Source organism: Anopheles arabiensis, chromosome 2 (assembly GCF_016920715.1).
Source record: "Anopheles arabiensis isolate DONGOLA chromosome 2, AaraD3, whole genome shotgun sequence".
In the NCBI taxonomy this organism is placed as follows: Eukaryota; Metazoa; Arthropoda; class Insecta; order Diptera; family Culicidae; genus Anopheles; species Anopheles arabiensis.
The window spans coordinates 85,963,865-85,987,814 of record NC_053517.1 but is presented as its reverse complement, the minus strand read 5'-3'; the positions used below and the strand labels follow the sequence as shown (position 1 = coordinate 85,987,814).

At 41.5% G+C, this 23,950-nt stretch overlaps 2 protein-coding genes across 2 annotated transcripts; both read left to right on the top strand.

Moving 5' to 3' along the window:
* Nucleotides 1-1,921: 1,921 nt before the first annotated feature.
* LOC120895197 (adenosine deaminase 2-A-like) lies at nucleotides 1,922-5,991 on the top strand. The gene is made up of 4 exons (XM_040298315.1): nucleotides 1,922-2,254; nucleotides 3,728-4,511; nucleotides 5,073-5,423; nucleotides 5,503-5,991. The coding sequence occupies exons 1-4, from the start codon at nucleotides 2,175-2,177 to the stop codon at nucleotides 5,950-5,952; spliced, it is 1,665 nt and encodes a 554-aa protein (XP_040154249.1). The 5' UTR covers nucleotides 1,922-2,174; the 3' UTR covers nucleotides 5,953-5,991.
* Nucleotides 5,992-8,085: 2,094 nt separating this feature from the next.
* LOC120895198 (adenosine deaminase 2-like) lies at nucleotides 8,086-10,429 on the top strand. The gene is made up of 3 exons (XM_040298316.1): nucleotides 8,086-8,903; nucleotides 8,972-9,319; nucleotides 9,803-10,429. The coding sequence occupies exons 1-3, from the start codon at nucleotides 8,211-8,213 to the stop codon at nucleotides 10,238-10,240; spliced, it is 1,479 nt and encodes a 492-aa protein (XP_040154250.1). The 5' UTR covers nucleotides 8,086-8,210; the 3' UTR covers nucleotides 10,241-10,429.
* Nucleotides 10,430-23,950: the final 13,521 nt, after the last annotated feature.

Below are 23,950 nucleotides of genomic sequence, written 5' to 3'. Positions count from 1 at the left end.
ATTTTTACTCGAATTGTTGTGATTTGAATTTCTTTGCTAAAGATTGATAAAATGCTATAAATATACCACTTTCTCCGAAATATCATTCATTGTGGACTCCTAAGTGTAAAACACAACAACACAAACAACATTCAGGGGTTTATTCAAAGCAAAATCAATGCGATTTAAAATGAAACCGAATCAATGTAAAGCAGTCCCTAATACCCCAATAAATGTCCAAATCAAGCTTTCGTTTGTTCTCTTTTCGTTGTATTGACATACATTTTTGCAAAAAGAAATGCCTCATTATTAACTAAAATTCCTGGAAACCAATTGGTCTCAAAGCGAACTCCATAAGCATATTTTAACGTCACTTTCTGACAGAGGGGCCCTTTCCGTTTGAAGCTCGTAGGCTGAAATTTCAGCCTGTCAGCTGTTTGCATTGTATAGCAGTTTTCGAGCAGCTTTCTAAGTGAGTACAGGCGTCACCCTACGATTCGCAGATACGAAGATTTTGATTCTGACAGTTCAAAGTTGTTATTGACAAGAAATTGATGTATTTTTTTTTGAATATTTGGGCTGATAACCGTTATACACTCATTTCCAAAGATTCCACAACTACCCTATCTTGAATATCTATATTGTGTACGGGTTTTAAAATATAATTCATACATTATAGAATATTATTTTGAATAAAATGAACGATATCATAAATTCCAACTCTTCAACTTCGATTATAAACTTTATTTTCATAGATATTCGACATACGACCTTTTCGACATACGCCTTGCTTTGGGACATTTTTTCGGTCCCAAATACAGTCGTACCTGGGGGGACACCTGTATAATATACAGGTGGGCTTATCCCAAGGTGTATGAATTTAGAAGACTGATTTTTATCGCTTCTGCTTCTTAATGAAGATTTTAAGAGTGTTTTGAGTATTCGTCAAGCCTCCAGAAAGCTCGTTGGAGCAAAAAAATTCACTCGTTCTGTCAAAAAGTGATATTCAAATTTGGTTATAAAAAAATGCTATGAGACCACCTGCACTACATACACTTTGATTCCAGATTCGATCACCTGATTTCTTTAATGCACCTTGGGATAAATGTTAACAAAACCGTGTTTTCGAGCAGGTACTCGAATCTAATTCTAGCTTTGTGGCTAGAATAATCTTGACTAAAAATTGCAGGCTAGTTTTTTGTGTGGTTTTGTATGGAGTGTTAACATGATTTCAGCCTCCAACTGTCAAACTCCATACAAAAAAAAAACTAACTAGAATCGTGAAGGCCCCCAGAATCAGTAAAAACTTTTCCACAAACTTTTTTATGAGATGACCAGTGTGAACAACGCATGTACTTCTGAGCAAAATGATCATTTCCTATATAAATTATGTAATTTATTGTTTTTTTTTTTTAATTTTTGAAATTAATTTGAACTAACTCACTTTCAGTGTCACTGTACACGCATTGATTCAAATAAAATCATAGTACATTGTTTTGATTAATTACTACTCACTCGACGTATGAAAATGTCAGTTTTGCCTCTCTGACGTGTGGCGGTTAGTGCCCCCTTATGCGGGGAAAAATGCTCCCCCTCCCAAATGCTAGGCCCGCTTATCAACCGCTTCGATTGTTTGTTTGTTAATGGCTCGCACGATTTACTAACGGGTGGCACAGCTTCCACAACCACCAACGCCACCACCACCACCAACCGGCACACAAAGCATCGTGCGGGAGAAATTGAGATCAGTAAGAACGCACACACTATTATGCTCGCGTGCTACACATTAGTACAGTCGGTGCCTATTGAAGGCAAACCTGCCCCCAAACCAGCATCAAACCCACAAAGGGCGGCTTGAACAGCATCGGATTGTGTTTTTCACACACACACACACGCACGCACTGTATGTGTGTGCGGTTTATAAGCAAGTACCGCACCAGCCGGCACCGTCCAGCGTCAGTTCATTCGGTGGCAGTTCATTCGTGGCAGCCGTCCCGAGTACGGCCGCGTGCTGCAAAACACACAAAACCTCGTCACAGGAAACGGTTGACTTTCCAACCTTTCGACGGAACGGTTGGAGCTATTCCAATCCCGTCCAGCGCTCCCGTACGGCGCTTGATTAAGAGATCAAAAAGATCACAGCGAACGGCGTGCGGCGGACACACTTTTTTCTAGCCTCTAGCGTGACGACGACGATGGCGCGACTCGCAAAGCAACCAACGGCATTCCGCTGCAGAACGATCGTTTTTCAACCAAAATTGACATGTTCGAGCAGGTACGTGTGTGTGTGTGTAAGTGAGTGTGATTTTCCACGTGTGTGAGTGTGTGTGTTTTCCCGTCAAAATGAAACAGGACGTCAAACCATTAGCGCGGCAAAGAAAAGGTGCCACGAACCGCGAGAACAAACCGTTCACATCCGGCTTCCTAGCCTGCCAGTGGCCTTGCCCGGTGCAAGCTTTGTGCAAATTTCAAACCCTCGATTGATTGACGGCATTTCGCGGTGATTTTGCACGCTGACAGATTTCAAACGTGCATATCCGGCCCGCTATACACGGTGGCTGCTTCCGATTGCTACAAATTTGCAGCCCGCCCGTGGACTGGCACGGCACCAACATAACGATTCGGCTGCTGGCTGGCTGCTTTTTCGCTATCAAAAGGCAGACTTTTTTTGTTTGGTGTGAAATGCAGCACAGTGCATTATGGAGCTTTTTTTGGGAGGTGTTGATGATTGCATCCTCCTGCCCGTACAATCAACGGTTGCTGCTGCACAAACAAATTACACACTCGAATGGCACATTCGGAGTCGCTGACGGATGCAGGGGATGGAAGAAATATAAAACGCAAACTGTGCTGCAGCTATGTGTGATGATAGTGAATTTGGGCCTCATGAGTGAAAAAAAGATGCACATGAGTGTGGAAACCTAACCTATATACAGGGAAAACATTTATCGAAAGTTTGTTCGTTCCTAAAGAGCGGTTATTTTATGCTTTTTTGATGAAACATGAATTTGATGCCTATTTTGCTTGTCTATTTGGATGATTGATTTGCAAGTAAATAATTTATAAGTGTTTTAGGGCGGCCCAATGGTACAGTCGTCAACTATCCGGCTGCATGGTAATGAATTAAGTCTCGAAAGCCTGCATAGGCCAGCATGTCCACGTAGGACGTTTAGCCAAATAGAAGAAGAAGAAGTTATTTGTGTTAGTTATTGAGTTAAATTTAACTCGAATTTTGAGTTCACTTCATGAAAAGTCTTTTCCATTTATAATTTTATCAAACAATGTTTTTACAATAAAATATAATCTAACTAAAGCCTTTTTATTGCCTTTCAAAACTCACACAAAAGTTACCATAAATCTGCAAAAACAAAATCGTGAAATAATTACGATTTCTGCTTAAGTGCAAAAGTTTGCATACTCCAAGGACAAAAATAGCTGAATATGAACCAAAATTTAAAAGCAACGACTGTAAATTACTAGTTAGAAAACTGCTCCTTTTTAAAGTTTTATATGTGTAATCGAAGAAAGAATCAATTCGTCTTTTAAATGGGTGGTTAAATTGTGTCTGCTTCTTGCTTGCCATGAAACATGGGGGATAAAAGCACTTTGAACTTTATCTACATTTTATGTAAGCACGTAACTAGAAATATACTTTCCATATATCTAGTTTAAACTTTTATTGAAATGTTCATTATCATTGAATGTCCTCCCTTCTTCGTCTATAAACCACTCCCTCTCGTATCATTAGCTTGCTATTGTTGTGCTGCTGGCTGGCGCTACTCCCTTCCCCGGAGGCACACACCATCATTGAGCGACCTTCGCGTCCATCACCGGAGGATTATCGGTACCAGCGCGCCCTGCTAGCCTCCGAGGAAGCCGACCTTGCATTCGGTGCCGACATCCCACTCGCCGGTAACGAGATCCTCGTGAACAATCACCTGATGGACCTGAAGCGCCAAGAGCTCGAGAAGGGCTACACCAATCCGTTCAACTTTTCACCCGCACGCCACTTCTTCGAAGTGCTGGACCAGATTAACGCATCGCCACTGTTTCGGTTCGTGCGCGAGCTACCGAAGGGAGCGGTGCTGCATGCACACGATACCGCCCTGGCCAGTACGGAAGTGATCGTGAAAGCCACCTATCAACCACACCTGTGGCAGCGTGGCTGTTTCGAGCACGGCCGGCAGCCCGAATTTCTTTTCTCCCGCACGAAACCTACAGCGCCCCAGCGAGGAAATAAGCATAACGATGATGATGATGATGACTGGGAGCTGGTGCAAACCGTCCGAGAAAGGATGGGCCCGGCCAGGTACGATGAGCACGTCCGGCAGCTATTCTCACTGTACACGCCGGACCCGCAGACCGCGTACCACAGCATCAACGATGTGTGGGATCGGTTTAGTCAGATCTTTCTGGCGTTCAATCCCATCGTTACGTACCGGCCCGTGTGGGAGTTTTACTTCCGGGAGGCGCTGCGGGAGTTCCACGAGGACAATGTGCTGTATCTGGAGTTTCGCGGACTACTTCCTACGGTAAGGGCTCGCTGTAAGCTTGAGACGAGTCTCGGGAAGTCTATTTGACTGTCAACACCAATGATTGATGGGTTTTTGTGTCTCCATGTGGTGTGGTCTCCGTCCGAAGGGGACCTGGGGCTAGCCAGGTAGCATTGTGGCATAACGTCACGCACCGTGAGGTGTCTTAAAGCGAGACAAAGTGGCTTATTGTTGTAACAGCACCATTAGGTAACATGCTTATCAGGTTGCTACTGGCACTTTGGAGAGATTTTTAGACCGTTTCACCGCCCTAGGAAGGTCATTTAATGGGGTTTGAAATATTTCAATACGTAACAGAGATCAAACTTGGTACCACTGATGAGCCGATGAAATCAAACACACAATAATCGTTATTGCTATTCTCAAACATCCAATTTCCAATGCTCCAGTAACCATTTTTCTGTAATATTTGGTACAAGTGCAAACGATATTAAAACGGTGCAGCTTTTTTCCCCTTAAAATGACTCGCTCATCGTTTTGAAGGGCCGTCGGCGATTGCTAAAAATAAAGCCCCCAACTTCATTTCGCCAATATTTGCAGCTGTACGACCTGGACGGCAAGACTTACGGGCCGGAGGAGGTGGTACAAATCTATCGCACAATCACAGAGGAGTTCAAAGCCACCCATCCACGGTTTGCCGGTACGAAGTTCATCTACGCGCCGTTGCGACTGGTCGACAACCAGACGATGGATCAATACCTGAGCCTTGCCGAACGGTTACACCGCCTGCACGATGACTACGTGGTAGCGTTCGACCTTGTCGGCCAGGAGGACCTGGGCCGCCAGCTGCTGGATTTTGTGCCCCAACTGCTCGAGCTGCCCGCGTCCATCAACTTTGTGTTCCATGCGGGCGAAACCAACTGGAACGGCATGCCATCGGATGGCAATTTGGTATGGATTGTGTGCTGTCGGAGGAGCAGCTCCCGGTAAAGTACTGAAACTGTATTTTTGTTTTATTTCATTTTCCCAGTTCGATGCCATCATGCTCGGCACGAAACGCATCGGGCATGGCTACTCGCTGCTCAAGCATCCGCTGCTGCTGGAAAAGGTTCGGCAGCGCAACATTTGCGTCGAAATCAATCCCGTCTCGAATCAGGTGCTCCGGCTGGTAGCCGACCATCGGAATCACCCGGCCAGCGTACTGTTTGCGTCCGACTTTCCGCTGGTCGTGTCGTCCGATGATCCGTCCTTCTGGCGCGCTGCACCACTGAGTCACGACTTTTACATGGCGTTTCTCGGCATGACGACGGTCGGGCAGGATTTGCGCGTGTTTAAAAAGCTGGCCCTCAACTCCATACGCTACAGCTTAATGAGCGATCGGGAGAAGGAGGTGGCGCTCGGGAAATTCCAACTGGCCTGGGATGGTTTCATCGATCGGAAGGCGGAGCAGCTGAGGGCGAGCAGTAGGAATGAGGTGTAACTTTGAACAGGAGAAATATAGCACGGTTCTGGTACAAAAGTTGCTCAATTTTCGTTTACATCAGTCGATGAGCTGTGCCAGAAAGGGGATGGTACTGGATCCTAGTTAAATCAAAATTATGATCATAAATCTCATCATCAATGTTCTTGGAACCACACATACCAACGATTAATTTGTTAAAAATTGCCAGAGGACATGTTTTAAAAGACCATTTGACAACTGGTATCACTTGTACTTGCAACTGGCACAACTAATGAGCTATTCAGTCTTGATACAATTTAAATTGTAATCGAACATGTATCTCAGTCATTTACTGTATTTATTGCAAATTATTGACCAAGCATAGGACACTGTTTAAATTAATTAAACATACAGTAGTTTCTACAGCCAGTTTAAAGCAAAAGCTCCAATTCTTTACTCTTAAATCATATTTCACAATAATATTCTGAATTCAAGATCAACAACGTCTATATAGCATCGATAGAAGCTCATGTGTGGTACTCCCAACGTACGTAATCGAGCTGTGATCGAGATCATTGGTAGACATGATAATAGCTAACTGCTTAGATGTAATTTGTAAGTTCTATGGCCTCTATAATTGGAGCTTGACTTATTTATGCGGAGTTTTTGATGTCGAGATAGTCTTGAAGCTATAGCTCCGTATGAAGTGCCAAAGACACGACCACTCGAATCATTCCTATGGTATTTGAAAGTTTAAATGTCGAACATGGACACTAGTATCTCGGTTGAGCACTTTATCGGTATCTCGATTCGACTTGATGTCGAATTATCAGGTCAATGTCGATGTCCTTTGGCCACATTCACACAGCACATATTTAGTTGGGAAATATGTGTCAAACACACTTTTCTAGTTGCGTCGGAGAATTCGAGCAGGATTAACTTAATCTTTTACGAGCTGTTCAAGGTTAGCTTCATGGATAGTAAGCATCTTCACAGGCAGTTTTTTGCCAAGCCCTGAGAAATATGCCCGTCATGAACTCCCGTATGGATCGTGCTCTCCAGACAGTACTGGCGGACTAACTATCCTGCTGGAGGTAATCAATAAATCACCCATAATAATTTACCCATTGATGGTAAAGGTCCGATATCGGTTGTTGCACAAAATGAGAAGAACGACTTGTTTATACTATGTTTTTCATTCACCATAAATTAGGTTTGAGCTGGTAGCTCATGGTATTGAGCAGGGTTGAGATATCCTGTATTAATCTTTATTATTGCAAGAATGCTTAAAGAACCGAAAATTAACCTAAATTAACCTGTTAAAGTTTGTTAAATCAACCCTACAATAACTTTTATTCCGTCATCCATTACATTTGCCTTATTGATACCTTCCACTGGCTATAACATTCGACCACCTCCGATAACAACAAACCCCTGAATCAAACAGCCTCGCTCAATGTTTCTTATCGACTGTGGCCTTATCAAAACCGCACACATGGCAGATTGTCACTGCTTGGCAAAAACGTGAAAAACATCGCTACTGTTATTTTTAATTCAACGTCCGCTCTGCCATACCTCGGAATTAAATGTACGCAATGGAAGAAGAGAAATGATCAACGCGTGCATCAAAGCAGACAGTAAACGAGCACCAGACGACCGTTTTGTTTGGCAACAATAATAAAATAAACAACCCAAACCCATCCCTTTCCACTTCTGATCACTCTCACTCTCCGATGCTGACATGGCCGCGTGCTGTCGATGAGAATTTCACCTCCACAACCCCGTCAGGAGGGGCAACAGTGGCTGTGTATGTGTGTGTTTATGTACTGGGTTGAGCGGCTGTGAGCACGTTGATAATCTAAACCCCCCAGTGCTAGCATTCACACCAGTATGCCATCGATCCACCACACAATCAGCAAACTCCACCATCTTGCCACCCCCAAACGATGCACAACGATGACGTCCAACAACTACCACAGACTGAGTGTGCTATTTGGTTGATGGTGTTAGTGATGGTGCTAATGCCAACAACCCCCTTACCGAACCTCAATCACACGCTACCTCACAGCGGGGCAAAACACGCGGCGTGTCGGGTGACGATCGTGCTCATATTATCTTATTTTTTGCCCGCTCTCTTCTGGTTTTTTTTTTTTCGCTTCAACATGCTCGCATTGAGAACCTTCATTCTGCGTAGGTTCCACGATTGTGTCTCCCCACACGCTCAGTACTATCGCGAACGCGTTGCGTGAAGCTTTGTTTCTCTGCCTTTGCCCAGTGCCCATTGATCGATCTAGCGAATGGCTCGTCCAGCGTACGATGAGTTCTGCCGGCAGCGGGAGGAGTTTTTCGCCCGGGAACAGGGCCGCGGCCTTGGTGCCAATCTCGTGCTCAGCCCGGCCGAACAGCGCCTCAACCAGTACGTGATGTACCTGAAGCAGCAGGAACTGGCCAAAGGTGTGGAGAACCCGTACGAGCTCGTATCGGCGCGACACTTCTTCGAGATGCTGGATCGCATCAACGAGTCACCATTGTTCCGGTTGATTCAGAAGATGCCGAAGGGTGGCGTTTTGCATGCCCACGATACGGCCATCGGTAGTACGGAGCTGATCGTGCGTGCGACACGCCACGCTCATCTGTGGCAGAGCGGTAGCATTCCCCAGGCGGCAGCGGATCCGATGCCGGTGTACACGTTCTCGCGCAACAAACCCACGGCCGAGGGTGAGTGGCGTCTGGTAGCGGACATTCGCGGCACGATGGGTGACGCAGCGTACGAGGCGGCCATTCGCAAGATGTTCACACTGTACACGACCGATCCGCTGAATGAACATCGCGACATTAACGACGTGTGGCGTAAATTTATGGCACTGTTCATCTGCTTCGAACCGATGGTTACGTACCGGCCAGTCTGGGAAGAGTACTACTATGGGTGTTTGGAGGAGCTGTTGGCGGACAATGTCACGTACCTGGAGTTCCGTGGACTACTCCCACCGGTGAGTGGCTTTGGTCTTCAAACACTTCACATAAAATTCGCTCATTCCTAATCGCTTCCATGTTTTAGGTATACGATCTAGACGATCGTAAGTACACCCCGGAGGAGATCGTCCAAATGTATGTCGATCAGTCGGAAAAGTTCCTGCGCGCCAACCCCAAGTTTGCAGGCGTTAAGTTCATCTACGCACCGTTGAAGTTCTGCGACGACAGCACCTTCGACGGGTACCTTACGCTGGTGCAAACGCTTAAGGCACGCTTCCCGACCTTCATCGCAGGGTTCGATCTCGTCGGTCAGGAAGACCTTGGCCGACCGCATACAGACTTTAACGAGCGATTGCTTCGTCTCCCGGCTGGAATTAATTTCTTCTTCCATGCCGGCGAAACCAACTGGACTGGACGGCGGGACGAGAACTTGGTGAGTGTGTGTGTGTGTGTGGCTGCATGATAAGATAGGTAATAATAGTATCCCGAGTACTCTATTCATCAGCGCGCGCGCTGGTGGAGCTGCTGGACAGGAAGAATTGAGCGATTGACGCTATCAGATAGCGAGTAAAGGGTGAAGTTGTGATAACTTGTTGTTGGTAGGTTTTTTGATAAGAATTGAAGATAACACGGGATGGTTGTTTAAGCTGCTGGACGGCTTGTTGCCATATGATTTTGACATTCGTTCACATCAGGCATTATGCTTGCTGGATGGGTTATATAAGATAATAATCAATTGATGAAGGGTAATGATGTAATAAGAATGAGAATGTTTATTTCCTATTTTATTTTGGAAGTATCAAGAAGCCCTTGATCCCAAGTCATTGAGATAAGACCGCGAGGTTACGATCACGACAAAAATATGTTATAAACTTAGCATAATCAGCTATTGACTATCTCTTATCACTCACCATAGATCGACGCCATCCTGCTGGGAACGAAGCGCATCGGACACGGCTTCGCCGCCATCAAGCATCCGGTTGTGCTGGAGGAGATCAAGAAGCGCAACATCTGCATCGAGCTGAATCCGATCTCGAACCAGGTGTTGAAGCTGGTGCAAGACTTCCGCAACCATCCCGGCGGTTTCTACTTCTCGGACAACTACCCGGTCGTGGTTTCGAGCGACGATCCCTCCTTCTGGTGTGCCTCACCCTTGAGTCACGATTTCTTCGTCGCGTTCATGGGGCTCGCATCTGCACGGGCCGACCTACGGTTGCTCAAGCAGCTCGCCCTCAACTCGATCGAGTACAGTTCGATGGAGGGCGAAGAGAAGACGATCGCCACCCAGAAGTGGACTGCCGCGTGGAACGAGTACGTGGAGGAGATGCTTAAAACCATTCCGGCTGAGTTCTAAAACGGTTAAGAGGCTGGAAGCTAGGAGTGTTCATTTCCAATGGAAACAGTATTTCTTGTGTGTTGTTCCTCAAACCTTTGAGAAAAGTGTAAATTGATTTGGGTGTTTTTTCGGTTACAAAACATGCAAAACTCCGTTGAAAACGACTGGTGTCTTATGAAGATCACGAATAAAAGATGACAAAACGAAGCTGTTTATTATGTTTCTTCCAAATCACACGTTCAATCATCGATAACGCAATTGTACATTCCACGCTCTCGCTTACCTTCTGTAACGAACCTGCAAGAAGCGTGACTGCGGACAAGACAAGAAAACATCAGCAATAAATGTTGCCACCTCAAACGATACTGTTTGCCAAATTCACTCACCACTTGCAGCCCATAAAACCCCACACTCTTAAGGTTCTTCCCGCCCACCCATAACACCATCATTTATGCATTTTCTTCTTCTACTCCACCCAAACTCCAGCAAAGTGTTCGACGACGCGCTCCTGCCTCACCGTCTATGAAAACCGTTCGTCCTCGACGTGACACAAACCACTCGAACCTGCCAGCCTGCCTGCCGGTCAAGCGTATGTTGATCATAAAATCCTATGTTTAGCACTCGAGAGGCACATTCCTGCTGGACTGGACAACCTTCCGCTCATTCGATTGTCCATGTTTTCGTTTGCCACAAGTTTTGCGCTGTCGCTGGCACAGCGTGAGACAGTTTTCTTTCGGTCAAGAAAAAACGCCCTCGATGGCATCAACAAATTGGTGTCCCTTTTAGCCGCTGGACACAATGCACCGGCAAACTGATAGGATCATCGTTTTGGAGGAGGCGATGGAAAGCTTTCTCGCCGCTCCGCAACGTGCAAGCCAGTTAGGTAACACACTCTGTTTCAAGGAAATGAAAATATCGTCATATTATGAAGCAGCTATGGAACGCGACGGACGTGTTTCGACTGACCAAATGCCTCCAAACACTCACACACTTAAGTCGGGTTGTTCATTTTCTGCCTGCTGACACGGTGCAGGCTTACCTTCTCGACCATGCTGTCCAGCGGGTGATTGTGTAGAATCCATCCAAATAATCCCAACACGGCCAAACCAGCCAGCTAGCCAGATCGATGGCTAGGTCGGGTCCATCATATATCACTAAAAATGAAGCGAAAGCTAAAGCGAAACATGAGCCCCAAAACTGTATATTCTTGTCCAGTTTCAGTGTTCGCTTTCCGGTGCAGGAATTTAGCAAAACCGACGACATTGGAACTTGGCTGGTGAGATTAAGGCTACCAAATAAAAAAAAATTAACAACCAAACGATACGTGATGACACGACACAAACATACTCACACATACATTCATTCGTCCACGGGGCAATAAATCACACCATCAAAGCCGAGGGCTCCGGGCCGGTACTGGCCAGGAGAGCAGGGATAAAGTAATTTACTATGTTATTTATTGAGTGATTCGTTCGCCTCTGGAGTGCAAAATGTATCACGACCGGTGTAAGCAGTCGAGCTTTAAGTGTCTCTGTTGGAGAGACACTGAGCCAAAGCTATGTATCTTTATTACTTTATGTATCAAAACAGCATAAAACATCATTTAAAGGTCAAATTTTGGAATATTATAAGCATGCTGTTCCTATCACAATGTAATGTGACGATCGTACAACTGTACCTCGAGTAGCGTCGCGATAGGTCAGTGTTTCGCTGACATGTATCGATGTAGAATCATACTTTGTTCGAAGCGGACTTTTCAACACTTGATCGTCCAGGCGATCATAGAAACCCAAAAGGAGTTTCCCTTACTGGAAACGTTGGAGTTTAGAAGCCTTACCTTGGGAAGGGGGACATAACTAAACTCTTGAAATAAGTTGGAAGGCGAAGGTTTTAGGCAGCGTAATGTCCTATCTTGGCAGTCCGAACGAATCTGACCTGCCATGATCGGAGTTGGTTTTATTAATACTCAAAAGAAGTTAAGGGTTTCTCACATTTGGTTCCGGGTTGTATGTTGGAAAGTTATTGTTTTCACTCAGCTAGTTACGTTTGTCTTTTGTTGACAAGAACGATGGTTCTTGTCACTAAGTTCCTGTTTTGAGTTTAATGCATATACTGTTCCTGCTTTGGGTTAAAATGCATAAACTGTTCCTGCTTATGTTGTACGTTTCGGTTGGTTCTGATAAGTGTGTCACAATTGTTTTTATATGAACGGTGTGGCCTGAGACTTCCGGGTGTGTATGGTATGATCTGATTTACTGAGTGTGTTATAATGAATGTGTTACAATGGTGTGGTTTGGCTTTCAAAAGTGTGTTACAATGTGTCTATGGCTGATAGTGTGTATTACAATATGTTCTGTATAGCAGATATGCTACACCTCCTCCCTTTAGGAGAATAACGTAAATAATAAAATGATTGAAGTTATTCTTTTGATTTAATTAACCTGTTTTTGTGTACTGTTGACGATTTGTTTGTGGTTTTGTGTATTATGGTACAGTTTGGTTCTTGTATATTTGTTACTGTAAATGGTCCAATATAAACGGGATCCAATTTCTTCCTATTTTCATTTGTTAAGTAAACTATGTCGCCTATCTCAAGTTTTAAGGAATTAATATTTTTATTTAATATATTTTGCTTATTTTCTTTTGAGCTCACAAGATTTTTCTTTGCTATTTCGTGAGATTTCTGTAATTTAAATTTCATTTCGTTATAATATTGTTCAACATTATATACTGGCTCTATTTTGTTTTGGTAAATTTCTTGTGGTAAATTTGCTTTTCTGCCAAAAATTAATTCGTAAGGCGTATAACCTGTGTCTGTGTGTTCTGTGGTGTTATAAACAAATTCGTAAAATTTAATCCAGTCATCCCAGTCATCATGGTGTTCATTTACAAAGCTTCTCAGATATTCATTTAAACACCTGTGGTTTCTTTCTAGTGCTCCTATGGTTTGAGGATGGTATGCTGTACTGAATGTTTGTTTAATTTGTAAAATTTCTGTCATTTTGTTCAGGATTTCGTTATTGTACTCTAAGCCTTGATCTGATTTAAGCTCTATAAAAGTTCCAAATGTTAATATGAAATTTTCTACTAATGCTCTTGCGATAGTGTTTGCTTCTTTATTGTGAATCGGTATTATTACAACATATTTTGTCAAGTCACATTGTATAGTTATTGCGTACCTGTAGTTATTATTGGTCTTTGTCAATGGTCCAACTGTGTCAATAGATATAACGTTAAATGGTTTGTTAGGCGTCGTTGTAATTACTGTATGTTCTTTAGTGTGTCTGTTTACCTTATTAACTAAGCATGCTTCACACTTATTGATAAAATTTTTGATATCATTGCGCATGTTTTTCCACGTGTAAGTATCTCTTATTTTCCTGTAAAGTCTGAATTGGCCTACGTGTCCTCCCGAAGGGGTCATGTGATAATCATGGATTATTCTTAGCCGATCATGTTCTGTTTCTACCCACTTAGGTGGTGTAAACAGTATGAATTCATACTTGTCAATCACTCTGTTGGTGATTTCCTTAAGGGTTTGTTGAGAGTACTGTGTAAATATTTGGTCGTGTAGGGACCAGGCTAGCTTTTTGTTTTTGTAGTTATTGGCGATTTGGCAAATGTTTAGAAGAGCAAGCTCTAATGCTTGACTTCCATTTTTTTCTGCTTTCGCGTTAACTTTCCCTAGGACTTTCTTGTAAGTGCTGTTGCACACTTCAAATGTTATATTGTTGTCGGAAATGCTTGTTCTAATTTTTAGAAGCTTCCTTGTTTTGGATGGTGTATCCGCTGTCCACATCGTTGGTTGATCAGACCTGGTATCGATGGGTTTATGAGGTGTTACTTTCTTAGCCTCTTTTTGTTTAACCATTGCTCTGGTATTAACCATGAGGATTGTTGATTTAAGATTTTGTATATTGTTAGTTGTTGCTAACATTATGTTTGTTGGTGTTTGAGCTTTAAGTTCATCTGAGGTAATAACTATTCTAGACAACGCGTCCGCTGCTACGTTTGCTTTCCCTGCTAAGAACTGCACGTCAAAGTCGAATTCTTCTAGATCTAATCTCATACGAGTTAACTTAGATGTTGGATTTTTCATTCCAAACAGGTATGCTAACGGTCTGTGGTCTGTTTTTACAATGAATTTTCGACCGTATATATATGGTTTGAAGTAATTGATTGCCCAATGGATCGCTGTCAGCTCTTTTTCTATTATTGGTTTGTTTTTCTCTCCTGGCGTGAAACTTTTGCTGGCAAATGCCACTGGTAAATCGTTTCCGTCAGTTATTTGTGACAATACAGCGCCACATGCTGTATCCGATGGATCAGTTGTTATAATGAACTGTTTTGTAAAATCGGGATATTGTAGTATTGTTGGTGAGAGTAAACTTTGTTTAAGTTTTTCAAAAGCTTCCTGACATTCTTTGCTCCAATCAAATTTTACGTCCTTTTTAATAAGGTTATTAATAGGTTTGGCTATTTTTGCAAAATTTTGTACAAATTTTCTGTAATAATTACAAAATGCTACGAAGCGTCTGGCATCATTTGCATTTTTGGGTACAGGAAATTTTTCTATTATTTCGTATTTTGAGTCATCCGGGTATATACCTTTGTCTGTAATTTTGTGACCTAGATAGGTTACTTCTGTTTTAAAGAAGCAGCATTTCCCTGGATTTAACTTAAGATTGCATTTTCTTAATTTGTTAAAAACCTTACTTAAGTTACTTATATGGTGTTGTGCACTGCACCCTGTAACGATTATATCGTCGATGTAAACAAATGCTAGCTCAGGTGATAATCCTGCCATAGCTATTGCCATCATACGTTGAAAACTATTTGGGCTTATATTTAAACCAAAAGGCATTCTCGTAAATTGATAATGACCTGTTTGTGTGGAAAATGCGGTGAATCTTCTTGATGCTGGTTCTAGCTGAATTTGGTGGAACCCTGACATTAAGTCAAGTGTGCTAAAATATTTCGCTCTACCTAACTGGTCCAATATTGTATCTATTCTAGGGAGGGGAAATTTATCCGGCAGGATTTTTTTATTTAGTTGTCTGAAGTCAACTACTAACCGCCACTTTTTACTTCCGTCAATCGATTTTTTCGGAACTATAAGAATGGGCGAATTATAAGCTGAAACTGAATGTTCAATTATATTATTTTTCAGCATTTTGTCGACCTGTTGATTAATTTCGTCTACTTGGGAATGGATTTGTTTGTAATTAGGTATGTATGATGGAATGTTGTCCATTAGTTCTATTGGTTGTTTGTAGAAATTATTTGTTGTGATAGGCTCATTTTCGAGACAAAATATATCAGAAAATTCAGCAATAAGATTTGTTAAATTTCTTTTGCTATTCCCGGTACTCGTTCTATATGAACCATATCTTGAATTATTTTAGTTCTTTCTGGAGTATTATGATTATTTGCTAAGAAAATTTCATAATACTTTAAAGGTTCTATTTGTGGTTTGATTGTGCCTGTATTAATAAAGGCTGTTGACTCAGTTGTGTTGATAAGCTTGATGTTTGGATCAGTATTGCTAATTATTGTGTTACCGATAAACACTCCTGGTTTTATTTCTTTAGAAAAAATTACTGAATCTTCTGTTATTGGTTTTAAAGTGAGTTTGCGGATTACCTCACTTCTTGGGGGTATTTCGATGATTCCATTGATGCTGTCATCAACGGGGTGTTCAATGATATCATTTCCGTTACGGAACTGTAACATCCAAGTCGAGAAAAGAATATCGCATTGGAATTTACTGATAAAGTCCATTCCTAATACTCCGTCTGCTTGAGTTGGTAGGTCTTTTATAATAAAAAATGTATGCTCGACTTTTTTGTCACCAAAATGAATGGTTGCTTGAGTGTACCCCTTTGTTTTCATTGTATCTGTTGTGATACCTATGAGTGTGAGTTCCTTGTTTTTCTTTAATTGGATTTGTTTCTTTAAACTTGAGGCTTTAAAAAGTGATACCTCAGCTCCGGAGTCAATGACCAATGTTGTGTTTTTCCCGTTAGCTATGTTCAATTTAACCTTTATGAAGTTGTTTGTTTTTATCCCTGTCATCAAAATTACTGTGGGTATTGGTTTTGGTCGTCGTCTAAAAAACGATCCCCTTCCTTTTCTTCTTTCTTGTCGGGTGTGTTGGTTTGAATTTGTGTATGCATAACCCTGCTGTGTGCCGCTTTGAATGCATTTGCGTTTCTGTTAGTCCCGTTGGTCGGGGGGCCATATCGGGGTTTCGCTTGTGTCGAACGATTTGAGTTCGGTGTAAAGTTTGTGGTGCGGCTATTCTGTTCATGTGGCGAGTTTTTTCTTTCATAACTTTTCACTGTATCCAGCATGTCGGTGATACTTGAAAACTCTTTTATGTCTAAAATTAGTTGGCTGTCTCTACTGATACTTGCTTCTTTTAGTTTTATTATGACGTTTTGTTGTGTTAGTGTCTTTGCTATATCGGGTGTCATGTTTTCCTGAATATATGCTGTTTGCAGTTGATCAGCCAATTCGTTGAGGCTATTTGCAAAAGTGTTAAAATTTTCAAATTTACCTTTTCTTCTGTCGCATAATTGTTTGTAAATTTTGGCGACTGAGATGGTATTCGTATACCTTCCTTTGATGGTAACAATTATCTCATCGAAGGATTTAGGCAGTTCTTTAAACAATTCCCTAGGTTCTTTTCCTAGTTTTGTGAGTAGGAGGTTGATTGCTATAAGGGAATTTGATGAACTGATCATACTTTTTACTGTATTGACTGTATCGATGAATTTAGTCAATTCGGATGCTTTACCCTCAAACGTTTGCATGCCCGTGAGTACGGAGAACCCTACGCTATTAAGATCGAAAGCCATTTTAGATTTTTTATGGAGTTGTAGAAAAGCTGATATGGTCTGTGCTAAGAGTTTGAACGATAACTTATTGGTTGTCAATAAGGTTAAGTTGGTATTTTTGTCCTCTAAGCTATTCGTTGAGCAATCAGATGTCTTGTTATGTGAGTCGTCGTTGGTTTTTGATGTGCTCATAGCAATGATATTATGAATTAGTACGTTAGAAATTTTACTAAATTCTAATAGTTTGTTAAAGGTGTATTTGAATTTATTTTTTTCTATCTCTTTTTGAATCTCTTTAAATGTTTCCTCGGCTTGTATTCTGAGTTGTGTTTTCGTACAAGTCCTTTGATTGGGGTCCTGTATTTTTTTAAAGATATGTTTCAAAATTTCAATTCTATCGCTTATAGTAATCATTCCTGTTTTGTATTGTTTTCATAGAATCTTTTTATAGAACTCATTTCCTAGCTTGAAAACTTATTTGATTATGTTCTAAAGTTACAATACCTTAATGGGATATACTGCGTGCATTTTGTTGCTACTGATGATGATGCTACGCTGAATTTATACCGGTGCTGGGTGTTTAATCGGTATTTGGTGCATACTCGATATTTGATGTCAAGTTCTACGATGACGTCGTTGATAAGTCGTTGCTCGATGTCTTGTTGGGGTTGGGACACTTGTTTATTCTTGTCTGCCAATCCAGATTGGGCAGTGGGCTCGTCTTGTATTTTCGTCTTCCACGGTGGGAACGGTTGTTCCTTTCAATCACGCTGACCACAACTTGTTTTGCACTGCACTTTATTATTTCATATCACTTGCTCCAAGAATCGTATAGATTGCTGTACTGTACTGTGTTGAACTTGGGTTGTTGTTAAAAGTTAGTTTTTTTTCATAGTTTCCAATTTCAAGGTTACTCTACTTGGTAAACCGATCGCATAAGCGTTAATACGTTTTTACACATTTAGGTGGGTTCTCACAACACTGTGTACAGATAATGTTTGTTCATCAATTAAATATTCATTTCGCACTTACACTGCACTAAATGTTTTTATTTTTCATTCTGCACTGTACAGAACTTGCTTGTAGCTGTTCTTTCATCGTTATTGTTTTTGTTTACATATGGGTTACTTGCGCCAGTTGCGTTGATGAATGTTCCGTAAAAAAATGCACATTTGACACTTTTTTTTTCACTTCCCGTCGAATGCCGGTCACAATACTTTTGGTTCGTCACACGACACTTAAGCTTTACGTTATCGTTGTACGTATCACATTTTACTTGAAATAATTTGCTTACACTTCTGCTTGTCGATTGCAGATTAAGGTCACGGTCGCCATGTAATGTGACGATCGTACAACTGTACCTCGAGTAGCGTCGCGATAGGTCAGTGTTTCGCTGACATGTATCGATGTAGAATCATACTTTGTTCGAAGCGGACTTTTCAACACTTGATCGTCCAGGCGATCATAGAAACCCAAAAGGAGTTTCCCTTACTGGAAACGTTGGAGTTTAGAAGCCTTACCTTGGGAAGGGGGACATAACTAAACTCTTGAAATAAGTTGGAAGGCGAAGGTTTTAGGCAGCGTAATGTCCTATCTTGGCAGTCCGAACGAATCTGACCTGCCATGATCGGAGTTGGTTTTATTAATACTCAAAAGAAGTTAAGGGTTTCTCACATTTGGTTCCGGGTTGTATGTTGGAAAGTTATTGTTTTCACTCAGCTAGTTACGTTTGTCTTTTGTTGACAAGAACGATGGTTCTTGTCACTAAGTTCCTGTTTTGAGTTTAATGCATATACTGTTCCTGCTTTGGGTTAAAATGCATAAACTGTTCCTGCTTATGTTGTACGTTTCGGTTGGTTCTGATAAGTGTGTCACAATTGTTTTTATATGAACGGTGTGGCCTGAGACTTCCGGGTGTGTATGGTATGATCTGATTTACTGAGTGTGTTATAATGAATGTGTTACAATGGTGTGGTTTGGCTTTCAAAAGTGTGTTACAATGTGTCTATGGCTGATAGTGTGTATTACAATATGTTCTGTATAGCAGATATGCTACAACAACTATCACGCTTTAAGGGACATGCATTAATTTGAATCCCAATCAAAGTTAGGTTGTTCTAATGCCTTTAAATATTCCGCCTCAAATTGAATTGCTCGCTCTACGCTGTTTTAGAATTCCCTCCCCTCAATTTATTAGCAGAATTTATTACCAGTCAAATCAATTTCATCTCAGTTCAACTCTCCGTGGTCAGTCGGTGGAATTACACACCGGGCACCAATGCTCAATCACGCCGCCGTGGTATCTAACCGCTGCCATCTTCCGGCTGCAATCTAATTCTACTCCGTCTCGATAGATTCATTAGCAGATAACAAGGAAATAAACAACGTCACATGTCGCTTGCACTGCTTTTCCCGGCGCTTGTTAGCGCCGGTCGAGTGATGGATCCGGTCGGTGCAAAAGGATTCCTCTCTCGGTACAAAAGCATTCCAAACGCAGCCCTACGGAAGCTAAGCAGTCAAATGAAAATTGATGGCGTAGCATAAATCTGACCATCGAATCTCGTCTCGAACAAACAGTCCACGGAGCTGTGCACCAGCTTAAGGGATGCTGGTCGAGGAGACAAAAGCGTCCGAGGAACGCGAGACTGATTCAATTTGTCTAACAATCACCACGCCACGATTGGACGCCAGCGAAACAGCTCATTAGCTTAGGCGAGGAGCCAATGCTTTCTTTGAATAAACAAAAAAGGACGAAACTCTGTGCCGTTTTATGAGCTTGCCAGAGCTCGGAATGTGAGTAGATAAAACAAACAAAAAACTACAGCGAGCGAAGGAGAAAAAAAACACGATAAATTCCATCCTCATCAATGCTCCGATTGCAGATTACTTTCTGCTACCGGTGGTGCGAATTTTGCAACCAATCGTACCGAAGCATAATGAACGCTCGGGCGCAAAATTTATTGGAAAATCATCATTCCAGCTCAATTGCTGAAGGCGTTCGCAAAGCGGAGGAGGGCCCAGCGGTCCGGTGGCAAACCCAAACGGAAGTCAATTTGAGCTGTCCGTTTTAATTATCTTCCTACCGGGGTGGTATTGATTTTTTATAGTCTATGTCTGTTTTGCGTTCGCTTCATTAAACGATGCATTTTTTTTTTCTTGATAGCAGTAAGTGATAGAAATGATCGCATTCATAAGCTGGTGGAAATATTGATGCTAGCAAAGTGCATGCTTCAAATCGGTTTATTTTTATCTTTTTTTTGCAGAACCGAGTAGAAGGAATAGTCAGTTCGAAATAGAAATTGCATATTGGTGCATAGGGGAATAAAATAAGTAGAACATATTCTTTCTCTAGTAAGCTTAGCTCTACATGATTTCATAAAAAAGGTTCAATGTCATTTTTTTTCTTTTGACGATTTTTTGACCAGTTTCTACATATTGTTTGAATAAGTCTCACGATTTATTGACTTTTTGTCTTATTTACTGTTTTTTTTTTCAATTTTGATTGAATGATTTGTTTGAAATATGCTGGGACGACATCCCTTAACCGTTAAAGACAAACAACATATGGAAAATAATAAATATATAATTTAATTAATTTAAAATACCGAATAAATCTCAAAACGTATTCCAAAGTAATCAGAAAGTTTCAAAAATGCATGAGAAACATAAGAAGCGTTGTTTGAGTTTAAAACGACCATTAAGGAAAAAAGATTATTCCAATAACCGTGAATAATCAAGTGAATTGATTGCACATATTTCCCGTTTTCAACCACTTCTCGAAAGTACTTCATACAAACACAATCTTTGAAGTTCTCAATAGTGCATTACAATGTTCGTTTTTGTGGAATTATGTGTATCATTCACATGAATAAATCCATAAAGCAAAAACTACGCCGTACGATCGAACCACATCGACCGCAACCCCAACTCTGTGCAAATATCTTGATGAAACGCAATATCAACAAATGAACTCTTACCAACGTTTACAAAAACTGCAACAGTATGCGAAAGTGCACTCGCAGCCTGATCATCCCTGAATGTGCTTCATTCCGCGCATTTTTATGCTGAAGCTCTTCCGTTCCGAGAAATACGAAAAATAAATAACGCAGCAAAATAATTATAATGCATTAATAACGAGCTCTGCAGAGTACAAAAAAAACAGCAAACAACAGCCCATCGCCCACGCAGTAAACACACGGATGACGCTTCTTAACCCGGGGGCGAAACTCCGAGTTCGACGGCTCTCCCGCATTCCGCTTGCTTATTGGTCAGTGGTGCAGCACTTTAACACTTTTCAATTTGCACTTAACCTCACACAGTTTACACGCAGCAGTACTCCCTCTGCCGGGAAAAAACCGCGTTCCCCCCTCCCCCTTCAACGTGCACACTCTCTTACTGCGTTCGATTGGTAGGTCAGGCGCAGCTGAAGCGCCACGGTTTCGTGATTCATTTTTCACTCACCCTTGCGAGGCTGCACGCTTGTTATCCTTGTTAATGGAAATGGATTAAAATTTTATTAGCAGCTTGGCGGAACAAAATCCGGTGAAGGAGCGTGACGATGTGAGTGGCGTTTGTGTCCAACCTGTGTCGCAGTGGCGCTATTTTGTTGTATTTATTCGCACACACACTGCAGACAGCCGGAGGCCACCCGATACCCGGGTCGGCACGATAAAGCTAACAACCGTTTGCCACTGCCATCGCAGAAAAAGTGTAATTATTTATGTTGATAATATTTTGTTTCTCGGAGAGCTGTACGACGCATTATCCTGTTGTGTCCACTGAGCGAGATGAGCACATTGTTTGTGCGGGCCAGAGTAACTTTTGCACGTTGTGGTGGTAGGTTTTTTCGATGGAAAAGTTGGTCTCATGGAGATGTTGATGGATGTAAACAAAATGAATTGAGAAAAGGCGGTAGAGTGAGGGTAGAGAGAACAAGGAAAAACATGTAGAGTTATGGAGAAGAAAAGTGTGAGGTTTGTAATATAAACAGGCATTAAACTGTGCGCATGAAGTTACACATGTGGTTCTGGTTTGACTAACGGTGAATGAGGCCAATACGCTCAAATTCCCTGTTAAAAAAAGTTGAATAACTAAAAAATAACACTCTTCTATTATTAACCCTAGTATTATACTTTTATTCGGCATCTTAATTGTATTCAAACACCAACCACAGAAAGGCTTGTACTTCATTTCCGGATAAACTCTCTGTGCAACATTTCCGCCAATAGGCTCAACGGGATTTACTCTAAAACTAGTTCATTTGTCATGGTTACAGGGCTATTCAATGATATTCCCAAGTGTTGCATCAACCCAAAGCACATGGGATGAGGAATTGATCGACTGATTCTGAACCATTGCCGATCGAGGAACTGAGCCTGCACTTATAAGTTTTCGGTATTTGGTTCTGAACCCAAACTGATCCTGGAACTGGTTTCAAACCTATACCGTACGCGATACTAGGACTGGTATGGTTTTGAAACCAGTTTCAAGATCGGCTAAGGTTCAGAAAACAGTTTAAGGACCGTTACGAGTTTTGTTTAAGTTCTAGGAACTCCTCGTGATATTGGTTCGGAATCTGCTCTAGAACCTATATGAGTTAAGAATCAGTTTCGTGTCCGGTAACGGGCTAAAATCAGTTTATCTTGATTTTGCCCCCTAATTTGCCATGGAACCTGTGAATTCAGTTATTAAAAACAAAAACCAACATCTTTTACTTTACGTTGATAACGTTTATACCACAAATACGTTAACAAACGTGAATATTGTAAAATAAAACTACTCATTTCAATTAGTGCTAGAAAATGAGTGAATTTAATACAGGGTTTCGAATCATATAATGGACTACTTGATCCACTCGGTGGAATGTTTCAAATGGTTAGGGGATGTATGCAACGTTGCTATGGAGGTTTGCAAGCATATAGGGGAATATGTCAAACGCTTAGGAGAAGTGTGCAAAACAGCTATGGAGTTTTGCATCCAGCTATGGAGCGCTCGGATGTAGCGCTTTAGAAATTAATCCTAGAATTTTTTAAAAACCACCACGTGATGATTTAATTGTTTTGGGTGATTAAACATATGTTTCTGGTATTGTCAAGCAACATAATAATTGAATTTTAAGTCGAATTTGCTATTTAAACAATATTCTTTGTTACATTCTCTACTCTACTATTTCTTCTTTGCGGCAACATTTTTCCTCATATTTAAACACGCATATTCAAATAATGTTAATCATAGTTCTCCTACCTTGTAATCAAATTACCCCCCTTCTTTAATCACCCGCGTTAAATTTAGAACCAACTAAGAACCAGCCTGAAAATACTAAAGCCTATGTCAAACAATTTCTTTTAAAACTTTGACAATACGCTCAAGAATCATCATGTTTAAATACTTTTAAAAATGTTGATGATGTAAGGAAATAGTAGAATAGGATGTTGAATCGGAATAAATATTATTACGGATTAACCACTATTTGCTTCTGATGATCCTTAAACATGTGTTTAATTACCCCAAACATTTAAATCAACACGTGGTGCTTTTTAAAAAATTCTAGGATTAATTTCTAAAGCGCTACATCCGAGCGCTCCATAGCTGGATGCAAAACTCCATAGCTGTTTTGCACACTTCTCCTAAGCGTTTGACATATTCCCCTATATGCTTGCAAACCTCCATAGCAACGTTGCATACATCCCCTAACCATTTGAAACATTCCACCGAGTGGATCAAGTAGTCCATTATATGATTCGAAACCCTGTAAAACAGGAAAGAGAGACGCTAACAAATAATATATTTCCTAAGCAAATCCTTTACTTACCCCCATTTCCATCGTGAAAGAATTTTACTAAATGTTCGACAGATCGGATTACTTCAATGAACACAGCCACGTTCCATA